This window comes from Polistes canadensis, unplaced genomic scaffold (assembly GCF_001313835.1).
Source record: "Polistes canadensis isolate GaletaPanama2010 unplaced genomic scaffold, ASM131383v1 scaffold_297, whole genome shotgun sequence".
Taxonomy (NCBI): Eukaryota; Metazoa; Arthropoda; class Insecta; order Hymenoptera; family Vespidae; genus Polistes; species Polistes canadensis.
In genome coordinates, this window is record NW_014569844.1 from 102,842 (window position 1) to 117,841 (window position 15,000).

At 31.1% G+C, this 15,000-nt stretch overlaps 1 protein-coding gene across 2 annotated transcripts in view; it reads left to right on the forward strand.

The window, feature by feature from the left end:
* The window catches only part of LOC106791328 (lachesin-like), a 114,070-nt gene that overhangs the window by 58,117 nt on the left and 40,953 nt on the right, over positions 1 to 15,000 (forward strand). For both annotated transcript variants that reach the window (XM_014756889.1, XM_014756888.1), the window contains exon 2: positions 8,240 to 8,585. In XM_014756889.1, coding sequence (XP_014612375.1) covers positions 8,534 to 8,585 — 52 coding nt within the window. In that variant the 5' untranslated portion in view covers positions 8,240 to 8,533. The remainder of the gene's footprint in view (positions 1 to 8,239; positions 8,586 to 15,000) is intronic.

Below are 15,000 nucleotides of genomic sequence, written 5' to 3' on the forward strand. Positions count from 1 at the left end.
ATATATATTTATAGTTATATTTATAGTTCATTTGAAAATATTACTTATACTGATCATTCGTAAACGATCGGGATAAAAATTAATCCTTATCGATGATCTAATTTAAATGAAATCGTTATATTATTCAAATGTTCTCGGAGAGTGCCAAAAAAAGTTTACGAAAAAAACTAAATCTTCCGAAAATAACGCAATTACTTGTGAAAATATTTGATTCGATACGACATTTACAATCGATAATCTATTCTCTAATTTTTTTCGAAAAATTAATTGCAAACCAAGACAATATTATTTTACTTGTTAAAGACGTTTTAACAATAAGTGGGGAGTTAGAGGAGGAGGAGGAGGAGGAGGAGGGGTTCAAACGTAAATCTAAAAATAGATACCAGTCTAATTTATGTTCGTTTAAAGGTGTATGTCAAGAGATAGAAATACAACCCAGCAACCTCCTGCTCAATACACCCCACCTGCCCAACCCAACTAACATTGAAAGCTAAAATGTAATTGCGGAACAAGCAAGCAAGCAAGCAGCTCTGTTACAGGTGCGCTTAGAAATACGTATATCTGGTATTGGACATAGAGAGTGTAAAGCGGACTATTTTCGAGGAATATTTGATCACCCTCAGGGCTTCTATATACTCATTCGACGCGTACCATCATCAAATATCGTTGACGCCAAAGCGTAACGAAGTGCTGAACGATTTTCCCCACTACTCATGGTCTTTGAATAGTAGTAGTAGTAGTAATAGTAGGTAACAACACATCATCACCGGTTCTGAGGTGATAATCAATTGCTATACTCTGATATGATGTGTGTACTATACGTCAACATGTAGTTGATATGATGATGATGATTTCATGACTCAATGCAATATATAAATGTTTTTTATACTAAAGAAACAAATTCGATACTCGTATAAGGGATTAAAGTATTCTTCCCTTATTTGCTTGTAGTTTCGTAGTATTTATAGTTATTGATTTATTCCGAGCAGGATTTTCGAAAGAAAGAAAGCGTTCACATTTTCAATTGGGTCTGACGTAACAGTTATCCTTTGACTTTTCAACTCTTCCGTTCTAAAAAAAAGAAATTAAAAAAAGTAGCTCGTATAAATTTGTCGAAAACTTTTTTTTCGATGCACACACATATATTTATGAATAGATCAAAAGTTTTGGCTTTTTCGAAAATGGGAGGAACGGGATAGGGGGAGAAAAGTTTTAGTTGAAGAGTAAGACGGTTTAATAGACCGCTTTGAAAAAGTTTCAATACTTTCGAACAAATTGAACGGGTTTGGTATTAGTATACTGACATATACGTTATTCTATGTGAAAATGTACCTAATCAAATGAATTGGTATGTACGATATATATATATATATCTATCGGTTAAAAATTAGTGCTCGTTATTGAAACCGATAAATAATTTATTTTACATCTTGAAGAATTTCTTTTTGTTTTTTTTTGTTGGTCATCTTCGGTGGAATCTTTTTAGAAAAATGTGTTAACCCTGTTTCGTTTATAAACGAAGAGTCGTCGCGCTGTGAAAAACAATCCGAGTTGACAAGCGCTTATTTTTATTTTTGGGGGGAATTAACTGACTACCTACGTGTATACCCCACGTCATTGGCGTTTCATCGAAATGAAAACGTCTAGACGTATGGTTTGGGTATTTATTTCTAGAATAAGTTAATTTCAAAAAATATTATGTCAAATCTGATTGATTTAATCGATAGAATAAATATTTTTGAATATATATTTATAATTAAAAATTAGTGTTTTGTCAAGGTGTTGCGTATAATTATTTCTATAAAATATTATTTAATTACATACAACTTATATATTAGGAAAAATTGTTCGATGATTTCGCATGAAGGTGATCGTGTTGTAAACGTAATCGTGGAGGAGGAAAATCGTTCGAAGGGTTGAATATTCACGATTTCGGTGAAAATGTGTTTTACGCGTTCTGGTTTGCATGCGAGTTCGCATATCTTACATATTCTTTTATATATAGAAATATTTTCCGAGTTTCTACACACATATATACATACACTTACTTACTTATGTAGATACCTTTTCTACCTTTTATTCACGGTCTTCTAAAAGTCAGAATTCCAATTCTATCTCTGCAGAAACGCGAAGGAAAGTTCTCGCTACGTTGGACTACAATTTATGTATTCATTTATATATTATATATACATACATTATATACGAACATGAATTTAATCCTATATATCATATATTATATATATATTCTTACTTGTAATCATTTATTTTTTATTTCTTAATATTTAATCTCACCCCGATTTACTTCAAATTTATCTAAAAAATAGTATAGTACTTGATAAAAAGAAAAAACCTTTTTTTTTTATATATATATTTTATTGCTTTATTATATGATTAGGTTTATAATCAAACGTGAGATAGATGCGATAATAAATATTGAATTACGTTTAATTCTACCAACCAATTATATTTATTAAACTATATTATATACTAACCAATTTTGTAATTATTATTATTATTATTATTATTATTATTATTATTATTATTATTATTATTATTATTAACATCTATAAACACACGTATATATATTCATTGATAATTCGAATCAATGAAAATCCGTTTTTATAATCAACCAAATACCAATTACGTAATAGAAATTCATTATTATCAATTCTCGAAATTCTACTAAATAGCTATGAATTTGTGTTATATATACATATATATTTCTTCTCTATAATTAATAAGTATCGATAACATAGAATATCGTGTTACTTAAACCCCCACTTGACTATCCTCCACAAGCCCAGAGGTCACCCACTTTTCTACACCTTCCCCTCCCCCTCCCACTATTCTATCCTCAATTCACAATTCTGTATATTCTCTCTCTTTCTCTCCCTCTCGAGAGAGTATCATATTATTTTATTAATTGCATTATCTGTTCGTAACGTTATCGCAAATTATTATTATTATTATTATTATTATACGTGCTAGGTGTATCCGTTAATGGAGAATAAAGTTTGAAAGTAGGGTGATAGTGGTGGTGTAGGTGTGTATGTGTGTGAAATATCGGCATGATGCATGTATATAATATATATATATATATATGTGTGAAATATCGGCATATATATACATATAATATATATGTGTGTGTATGTGTTGAACCAAGAGGAAGAATAAGATAACTTTGGAGACATTAAAAGAGAGATAGAGAGATAGAGAAAATGAAACTGTATATGTGTGTGTATCAGTGTGTGTGAGAGAATTCGCGTCGTGTTTAACAAAGAACGGTGATCCAATATATGTCGGCCGTACCGTACGCAAATGTCAGCGACAGCTTAAATAAACTAGTTTCATAAGCGTCCAACCCTCGCCCCCCCCCCCCTCCAAAACGTATGCTAGTAGTGTGCAATAGGTGCATGAGAGAAAGAGAGAACACACATATTCTTTCTCTTTCTCTCTCTCTTTCTCTCTCTCTTTCTCTCTCTTTTACTCACTCATTCTCTCATGAAGGTTTTGCACGTTCACACGAGCTTTACACGGTTAATAGTGTGAACTAGTTGTACGAGTCGGAGGTCATGCGAGAAACGGCGACAAGGTGGGGTGGAGTGGGGTGGGGTGGGATGGGGTAGAAGCTTTAGATTTATTTCCTTCCTCATAAATTTGACGCAACCCTCCTCACCTAAAATACCCGCCTATCTAGCTACGATCATCGTTGATGAATCGGTCGTGCCATTTACGATCCAACACGCACGCACACGGTTACATTTTGACGGTGGTGTAGATGAGTGTAGTAGGCCGTGTTACCTGGAATTTATTTATCGTTCATATTATTGCGAATACTTGGAATAATTATTATGTTAAGGTTCTTTATTTTTCTTTTTTTCTTCTTTTTTTTTTAACATTTATTTATTTATTTAATAATATTTATTAACGTGTTTTAAACGTATCTCACGATTGGTCTAATAAATGACCGATTGTTCATTTTCTGGGAAGTAATTTCTTAGGAGTTATTTGACGAGTCAATGATTCTTATAGCATAAATGGTATATTTTTTTATATTCATATTTATACACTCGTTAAATATATTATGACTTTCTTTTTTTTTTTGGAAATGTGGTCATTATGTAATAAAGATTCAATTGTATAACAATATTAAACGGTTTGAAATGTTAATGTAGAAACGCGAATAAAGTTAAATATTTTCTTTTCTAATAATTTTATGGTTTTCTCTCTTTCTCTCTCTTTCTCCGAATTTTGACGTTAACGTACAACTATGAGAGGTATATATTTTCTGTAGCATTTTAGGATAGATCGATTGTTTGACATACATGTATGCTTGATAAAATATGTAGGTCGGGTATATTGAATAAAGGTCTACATTTCTCTAGGGGATCTCTTTTTCTCCCGAAACAGATACTTAAACTTTAGACAATATTTGACCGTCGATAGAAGCCGGATTGTTGAATCAATATATTTATTAGACTGTAGGATAGATAATGGTTCATTCAAATATACGAATAAAATTGATATGGAAGAAATGGTAAAAAGAACAAAAATATTGGATACCCAATGATACTCGTATTGTATAAAACAATTTAAGGATAATAATAAATGAAGAAAATTTCTGGAATTTTCATAACGTCGAATTGCAATGGTCACTTAAATTCTGAAACTAATTTTTGTTAACTTTTCGACCTGTCCTTTTTTTTTTGCGCAAAGTTAAATCCGAACTTATAAAAACTCGGAAGAAACTATCAAGTAACTCGGTTGATAATATAAAATATAATAAATAAATTTTAATATTGTTATTAAAGTATTAAATAGAAGATACATTTTATTATAGTAAAAACTATAAAGCGTGGACGTGAAAAATTACAAAGTAATCGTAATTTGATTTATTCTAGAATAATTACGTATGTAATACGCGTGTCCTTTGGATTCGTTCGTAAAATTATTTTATATTTAAAGGAAAAAAAAAAGAAAAAACTTCTTAAACTAACAACGAGAAAAAATTTAAAAAATTTCCGTATAATATTTGAATAATAAGAATATATAGGTTAATAAATTCTAGAAAAAAAAATCGTAAAATATTATTTTTCTATAAGAGATGTACGCGAAAAAGTACGAATAATAATGGGATACTGATTTGAAACTTAATAAACAAATATCATTACTACTCTTCTTTTTTTGTTTTAATTGTTCACTTATATATATAATATATCAGTTTTGAAACTCACATGCAAGTATTGACAAATCCGATCGATATTACCAATAATTATATACGAATCTTAATGTAGTTAACTAGAAAAATTTACGAAGAAACTTAGTATTCAAGAAAATATATAGATGTATAATTAGAAAACTCGATAGAAGGTATTATAAATTAAAAGAAGAGACAACTTGAAAGATCTGAGTAACAGCTATACTTTTAGAAACAAAATTAACTCGTTAAGTTAAACGTATCTCAGTTAACGAAGATCGAATTAGAACGTTGAAACTTTTTTATAGATTATATATACATAGAGTGTTTTAAAAAAATCATTTAATATTTATACAGTGCACGGAACACATAATTCTCAATAACGAAGTTTTAGTAAACGTCAATCTAAAAATCACAATCGTTTTCTAACGATATAATAAAATAAACATGTTTGTATGTTAAAATAATATAATAAACTTAGTAATACTAGTTTTTAGATCAAAATTAAGGTGTGACAATTTGTTACAATGTCAAATGTATAAAATATTGAATGGTTTTCTAATACTTTGCATAATATTCTACGTATTATATATGGGTTTAGCTTAGTTCACGTCTATTAAGAATCCAATAGCAAGGATATTTGAGTTTTTTGAACGTCTTAACGAACGCCAAGCGTTTCAGGTAGTTTTACCTGACGCAGAATTGATCGATTGACAGCTCGAGAAGAGTCGAGAAGGAGATCGATTTGATATATCGAAAACTTATTTTTCAAACGTCTCGTCTCGCGATTTTACAAGTGAAGTATCATCGATATCGTTCAAAAATATATATATATATATATATATATACCTGTTTGGATATATTTCTATGCGTATGTATGGATGGATGTGTATGTGTTCGATCTCGTCTTGACTTCTAGCTATTAGTATCACGAAGGTTCGTTGAATATTCGGCATTCATCTTGCGAAACATTTGACAGGCATTAATAGTTAGTTCTAAAGTGATTGAAAAGGGTTGTTAAATCATGATCACCAAAGAAGAAGTGGTTTAATTTCATCCGAAGAGTGTCTTCCATTTTTTTCGATTTTAAAATACAAATTTTATATTAAATGGGAACGGGTAGAACAAAGTTCTTTTTTTTTTGTAGAGGGACGATACTGTTAACACTGTGATTTATACAAATTTTATATTAAATGGGAACGGGTAGAACAAAGTTCTTTTTTTTTTGTAGAGGGACGATACTGTTAACACTGTGATATATAAAAATATTATATATATATACATATATATATATATATATATATTTTTATACATTTATGTATAAATAGTTAGTATAAAAGAGACGTAAAAAGAGAATACGAATATAAGAAAAAGTGTAGGCATTCGCGTGATTGCCCTTTAAAATGTACCTAAAGTTCTTCCAAACGTTTTTATTTTCTATCATCTATATGATTCTTTATTTTTTCTTTTTCATTAATTTTATATTTTAATCTTTATTCATTGCTGTTCTATCATTCAAAGTCTTAACTATTTCACTGCCCCTATCATTTATTTTCTTTTATTCATTATCTTCCAGTATTTTATTCTTGACCAATTTAATTTGCTTTTATTTAAGTTTTCTTGCACGTTTCGTTTTATCTCTTTTAATGTAAAAAAAAATTTTCGTTTCATCCCTTTTTTTTTTTTCCTCTCACACTTTATTATTCCTTTTTCTTTTATTTTTCTTAAATTAATTTTTGATTATGGTAAGCAACGTGAGGTTTCCATTTAAGTAAANGGTTCTGTATACAATTTTTATTTTTCTAAGTATAACATATAACTCATAAAAGATATATAAAAAGAAAAAATAATGGAACATTCAATCCCATATATAAATTTGAATTCGATATCATTTATAAAACTCTCATCTATAGAACAACACCTACGTAATCTTGACACACAATATAGAACCACAATTCGTCAAGAATCTCTCAAGATTCAAGTAACCATTGACACAATATTATCTCCTTATCAAGTAAACGAGTTTCGCAAACGGTGGTTTCCTTGAAAAGGGGGAAAAAAAGGAATGAAAGGAAAACTACCCTTTCTTTTCCCATGATTAAGATAACAACACGTATATACCAATAAACACAAAATTATTATTTCTTTATGGGGGGAAGAAAAAAAGAAAAATCAACATTATTGTACAAAATTGTCATTAATATTTTCACTGACGAAAATATTTTTATAGTAATCGATAAAATCAATTTGAAACGAAGAAAATTTTGACGAATGAAATGACAAACCTTATGAAAAGCAAACAAGAGAAAGAAAGAAGCAGAGATAGAGATAGAGAAAGAGAGAGAGAGAGAGAACCCGTTTGGATAGGTAGAATAGAATAACAAAGTATGCGTATGTGTATGTGTGTTAGAATAGTACAGACAGTAGACCGATTCTCTCTCTAGCTATCTCATTCTATCTTTCACTCTATCTTTCTCTCAGGTTTTATGTGAGGGTGATGGCGAGCAAGGGTTGTGACGGGGTTGTATAGTCAGTTTCGAGGTACAAGGGTACACATAGGCAAGCCGAAAGTTCGTTCGGTGGAAACGAACGATAAAGCCGTCAATGACGAACCCCATTCGACGGAAGTCTGCCCGATGAAAACGTTTCCGGCCTTACCGTTCCCCCTGACGCAGGGGGGACACTCCACTTCATTTCTATCTTTCTCATTCTCTATCTACCATCATCCTATCCTGTCCTGTCTAGTCCTGTCTTGTTCTGTCTAGCCCTATCCTGTCCTGTTCTGTTCGCCTATCTCGAGTAGTTTCTCTTTCTTCTATCGTGACCATTTAATAGAATTTTGAAAGATTCAAATATTAGTTCTAGATCTATTCTGTGTGTACCAATGTATTATCAATATTTGTAATATTCTTATTACAAAAAAAAACGTGATATTTATATTATAAGAAGTAAAAATGTATTATATTTTATATCAAATACTTTATCAATTTTGATTGAATTGCATTTTATTTTACTAATAAATTATAACCGTTTTCGTTTCAGGCATGTTATACGTCAATAAACCAACGACGGTGGCTCGCGTGGAAGATGATGGGGTTAAGTAGATAAAAAAGAAAATAAAAATAAAGGAAAAAAAAATAAGAAAGAACGAGAAAGAGAGAGAGAGAGAGGGAGAAAGAAGGAGCGTGCATGAGATAGTGTGGGAAGAAAAACGAGAAAAAGAGGAATAGAAGCATATCTTTCCTACAAAAAACCCCACCCACCCTCAACCCTTTCATTAAAAGACACCATAAAGACGAGAGAGAATCATCAGTAGTTGATTCTGATTGGCGCACGATGCTCTGCTATCGAGCTCTTGTCTTCCTTTTTGCTGTCAACGTGCCAATCGGTGAGTAGGACACATTTTTATACTTCATCGTTACAACCATAATCAATCGTGCATTATAAATAAATCGTTTAAAAACATCTCACCAATTATAATATATTAATAATATACTTTATATGGATCGTATTTCGTAGATTAATAAATCATATTACTAAAGTTAATTGATTTATGTTCATACATAAATAATTATAAACACAATTTGCAGCTTTCTTTATTTTCGATAAAGTAAAATCATAATTTAAAAAGTGTCTCACCATAGTCTCGTCTATGTATATGTAATATAATATATAAATGCATATACACATAACTATGTATGTATATTGTAACAGAATAATTTTATCTCTATCCATTTTTCACATTTACCCGTATAGGAAAACACATGACACGTTTTATTGAAATATCCGCGATAGAGACAGTCGATATTTTATTCGATAAAATTCATTTAATTGTCTCATACGAATGTATTCCAATATATTCGAATCAATTAAGTTGACCTATATATATCTATATCTATATATATCCATAAAGAATAAAACACAAGGAAAAAACAGAAACCTTTCTTATAATATCAAATAATGTCCCCCCTACATATTGTCAGAAAATTTAATAATTAAACGAATCCCAATTATTTGTAAGTATCATGTTGTTCGATATACAAATTTATTCGTTTGTAAAATTTCTCTTAGATTAATTGAAAAAAAGAAAGGAATACAATTTTTCTATAAATTATCATTGAATAATAATTTCAATGAACCCTAATTGTAATATATTTAAATAGGAAGATAATATAGAAGATAGTAAGAACTAGATTTAAGGAAATCTAATCTTAGGTGAAGTACGAGGGGTCGAGAGGGAAGTAAGAGGATGAGATTGAGGTGGCAGGGGGAAGGGGAGGAGAACGGGGAGGGGGTTGGATAGGAAAATCAGTCGTTTGTGCCAACGACCATGTCCGGAACAGACGAGATGTGCAATGCCAAACCCGTGTTATACGATTCTGAGGAAATAGATTTCCTATGTACATGTATAAATATATATATATATATATACCGGGTGTATATCATCGAACGCGATCGGTTCAAATTATTCTGTCGTTAGATCGATCAAGAATATTATCAATATATAATATAATATAATAAAACTATCAATTACATATATGATCTTTTGTTTCGTCCATTTAAATCGATGAACAAAAAGTTTAGAAAAAAATATATTCCAACACACCTTGATTTGTTTTTAAACTCGAGGAAATAGTTTTATCACACGTTGAGTTATTGTAATGATCGTATTAAATTTTTTAGTATTAGTTATTTTTTTTTTTCTTTTTTATTGTCGTGAACAGAAGAGAAAAAAAGAAAGTACGATAATCACAATTTGAATATTCTCTTTGAATCATCTTACAATTAGATAAATTATAGATTTCAATGAAATTAAATATCTTCTTGTTCTTTCCCATTTTATTAGGACTTAGGTTGCTAGCCTCACCCCGAGAAATGAAATATTTGTTCTTTATTTTCTGTTCTTTTTTTTTTAAATCGGCATTATAATAACAGTTGAATATTTCATTGGCGATCATCACGTTCCCGTAGTTTCACCCAGTACGTATTAGAGATATTTCTATATAGATAAATAGATATATATGTATAGATAGGATTCCTGGTCAAGTTCTGTTGGTGATGTTTATTCGACGAAGTGGGGAAGAGAGTAACGCTGCGCTTGTCGTTCGAATTAAATTGCCTCCTAATGCTTTTCCGTGCGAAAGGAAAACCGTCTGCGTCTGATTTCGTTCAAACCAGTGTTGCCCCCATTCCTCCTCCAACCCAGTCAGTCTTGTCTATCCCAACGTACAAGCATTCCTTTTTCCATTCTTAGAATTTCATTACGTCTTATCAAGAACGTTAAGATCGCACCAATCCAGAAAAAAAGGAAGAAAGAAAGAAAAAAATAACAACACCTACTTCGATCAATTGCATTTTCCATCCTGTGGTTTATCATTAATATAATATTATATTCATCGTAAATAAATTGATCATTTATTTTGTTCTCTCTTCTCGTTATTAAAATTAAAATCAATTCATTGTGTGTTGTGTGTGTGTGTGTGTGTGTTATTGTATTTCATTTATTTATTTGTTTATTTATGAATTTTTTATTTTTTTTTGTGTTTTCTGATGGAAGAAGTAGAAGTTTTAAATACAATGCCGCGTAATATAATATTTCAATGAATGTAGTTTTTCAGGATTACATATTTGTATTATATTTTGTTGGTCATGCTGCATATTATAATAGAATGTAATTTAATTAAATTATTTGTTATTGTTGTCGTTTATTATTTTGTTTAGACGTTAAACAAAATTTTATTCGTATTTACTTTATCGTATCATCAAATCATTATATTAATTTCAAACGTAACGCATTTATAAATTGGCAAAATTTAATTTGATCGAAATAAAATAAACGCTAGAAATGATATTTTTTATGAGAAAGTAATGTTCACTTACGAATAAAAAGTTTCTCATTCTTTTTGCTTATATTCGTTGAAACATAATATATATTTTTTTTCTAATATAAACATTTATAATATGTTCGATTTATCCTGAACGAATTCGCACGACGAAAAAAAGAAAAGAAAAGAAAAGAAAAGAAAAGAAAGAAAGAAACATAGTGAAAGGGTGGATAAGAGAGAAAAAGGGTTGAAAGGCAGTAGAATTCGATCTTTCTTTGTAGAAAGAGATAAGATTGTTTGTCCATAACGTGGCCGGTCCAATTGTTAGAAGCAAGTAAGGAAGAAAAGGAACAAGAAGAAGAAGAAGAAGTGGAAGAGGAAGAGGAAGAACCCTTTCCCTTTCTCCCTCAAACTCTTCTTCGTTTCCTCCCTTTTTTTTCCTTTTTCAACCCCCACCCCAGGTCAACTCACCCACCCACCCACTCTTATCTGAAAACAACGAGCCTTCCGGCCAAATTGCTTGGCCCGAGCAAAACGTGATTAATTGATCTCGTTTCTTATTTTTTTTTCTCCTTCCTTTTATATTTTCCCTTTTTGCTTTTTTTCTTCTTCTAATCTTCCAACTTTTTCGCGTAGAAATTTTCTCCTACCAATCATCGATAATCGAATAAATCTTTTCGTTAATATCAAACAAAAAATCTCGCATCTATCAGCGTGTGTGTATGGTAAATTGTGTTGATTAGAATGCGAGATAGAAAATGAATAGAAATTTTGCGCGTAATAAGTAAGAAAAAGAGAAGAAGATAGAAAGTTAATTGTGTTATTACGTGCATAAATATTCTATAAACAACAAATTCTTTTCCTATATATATATGAATTCATCTATTTCTATTATAACGTTCAACAATTTTGTTGATAAAACTCAGTGTATTGATTGTGGATATTAATCGATACTCGACTAAATTCAAAGCTCAAAAGATTAGCGGGATTATGATTAAAATTGAAAAATTAATGAATAACGCGTAGATGATGCGTAATTAAATATAAATGAAGAAAGAGATCACGAGAGAAATGAATAATAAAATAATCTTCTTTTATAAAATTCTCCTAATAAATCTCTTGTAGAAAATTTTCTCATAAAATACACACGCGTGTACACGTGAACACGCACGCATACAAATATATAAAAATGACAAATATTCTCTTTCAGCTATAGTTTCAGTTGTTATTATTATTATTGTAGAGATAAACGAAAAACAAGATGAAGAAAGATAGTAACATTGTTGTTTAAAGAGAATAAGCGAAGTAAAGAGAAAGATAGATAGTTAGATAGAAGAGTCAAATCTCTGTGTGTATATGTGTGTGAATGGGGTTTAGTATGTGTTGTTAGGGTATAGAAGGATAGCAGGCTCGTGACAGGAGGACTCGGTGAGTTCGATTTGATCGCATTGCATTGCTAGCCGAGAATGTGAGTGCACGGGGGTGAGTTTACCGGTTCCTGGCATTGCCGGTGTGTGTCTTGTATCGGTCGTGGTGAGATTCGAAAGTAGATTGGGAAGAGCCGGGGCAAGCGTGCGGCAGACAGCCGAGGTAATACATACAATCTCCCTTGTTGTCTGGCATCGAGTTGCCCGAGAAAGAGAGAGAGAGAGAGAGAAAGAGAAAGAGAGAGAGAAAAAGGGGGTTGAAAGAGGGTGAATTCTGAAAAGCGTGCCAGCCACCGGAAGTCTTATAAACAATCCCAAGAGCGACGGCTACCAGACTCCCTTCTTTCTATTTTTCTTTTTTTCTTTTCTATTCCTTTTATTTTCTTTTCTTTTTTTTTCTGTTACTCTTTTTCTACCTTTTTCTATGGGTATTTCTCGTATTCTATTCTATGGAGAAGGAAATAAACGATGTTATATAGAAATGTTTGAATTTCTTTTATAGAATCTCAATGAAATTTGAAGTTATGTTAATTGTAAATGCCGGAAGGTGTCTGATTTTTTTAGACATGACTATTTATTGGATCAGTATTTCTCTCAATATATATATATATAATAAAATATTAAATTAATATAAAATATAATATTAATAAGTCAGTATAATACCAGTTAATAATATAATAATGATCAGTTGTTTAAATACTATATTATTTTCTATGCAATAGATAATGCAATACTGACCCAATTTTAAATACTGACAAATTATTCACACGAAACGAAACACATTCAAATGTATTAATTATTTATTCTATTAAAATTAATTATTGCAAAATACTGACTTAACAAATACAATTTCTCTTTTTCTCTCTTTTTAATGTTCTTCTTCTTCTTCTTATCTTTATCTTTATTTTTGTTCTTTTTTGTCAATTCTGTAACGCGTTTTAGAACTTACATACGTGTACACTACTGATACGGTTTGTAGCAACGGGACGATCGAAGAAAAGCACCTTTGCCAAGCGTGACTACAATGGTCAAGTTAAGTATTATATATATATATATATATATAAGTCTTTCTTCGAAAGATACATTACAAAAGAGTAAGAAAAAGAAGAAGAAGAAAAAGAAGATGATGAAGAAGCGAAGAAAAAGAGGATTTACCGGAGGTTTATAGTACACTCGAACGAAATTGACATTTTTCATATTCCTTTTTCTTTTTTTCTTTTCTCTCTCTCCCTTCCTCTCTCATTCATCGTTCTATTTTTCAAATGTGTATTATGTTAATTAAAAAAACGTCAGTACGAATTTTTCGTTACTCGATACATCCCCTCCCCCGTACACGTCAGAACCATATAATAATATTTATTAAAATACTTTCCATATATATATATAAAAGGAAAAAAGATTAATAATATATTTGTCGGAAAAATGTATAATATAACAAATTAGAAATTTTTCAACGAATTATCATTCAAAGAGAAAAAACATGAGGGGTGAAAGAGAAACAGAGGAAATGGAAAAAAATTCTGTTTCGCATTCGCATTCGTCCCTTTTTCCATTCCCTTCCTCCACCCCTCTGCCATTGCTATGTATGATAGTACAGAGACAGACAGCTTGTGCATTATGCATTAAAGTTATAATGCGACCCACCTAGAATGAGGGAAGATTTGTGAATTTCTTTCATCCTTTCCTGCCCTTTCCACCTTCTTTCTCTCTCTCTCTCTCTCTCTCTCTCTCTCTCTCTCTCTCTCTCTCTCTCTCTTCTCCCATTCCCTTTGCCACCACCTCTTCTTCCTTAAAACTCTCTCTTTCTTTTTCTCTTTCTTTATTCTTTCCAATTCGTAATCATTTCACATCAGTCGAATCACGCAACGATCAACGTAACACCATTTGCGTAAGACCACTTTTTTTGTTCCTTTTATTCTTTTTACAAGTTACATTAAAGCTCAACCGAGAAGCAGGGAAAGAAAGAAAAAGAGAAGGAGAGGGTGATAAAGTGTGAGAAAGAGAGAGAGAGAGAGTACTACCTTGTCGTCTTTTTACTCTTCTTCTTTTAGCAGAGTTTGCGGAAAAGATCCGTGCCGGGGCTTAAACGGTTTTCTCACGGCGTATTTACAGAGATGAGCGATCTTTCATCCGACAGGGGTTTGTAGTAAGGTGGCAGGGGGTTGGGGCTTGCTGCTTGGGGATGGACGAGTCGTGGGAAGAGCCCAAGTTAACGGTGGTATAAGGAAATGAGGTACTAACGGTTAGAAAAAGGGAAGAGGAAAAAAGAAAAAGAGGAAGGGATAAGAAGGAGGGACATGAAAAAAGGAAAGGAAAAAATATTAGAGGGGAAGTGGGAGGAAAAAAAATGTAAAGAAATAACAAAAGTAAACGGAAGAAAGTAATAATATGCGGAGGGATGAAGGGGGGTAGTGGTTACGGATAGAAATACTATTTACTATTTCTAATATTCTGTTCTAATCTAATTGATATTTTTTCTCTAATCACGTTTTCTTTTTAAATAATGTACTTTCTTTTTCTTGCCTTCCTAATTACTTTCTTCTTTTCTCCT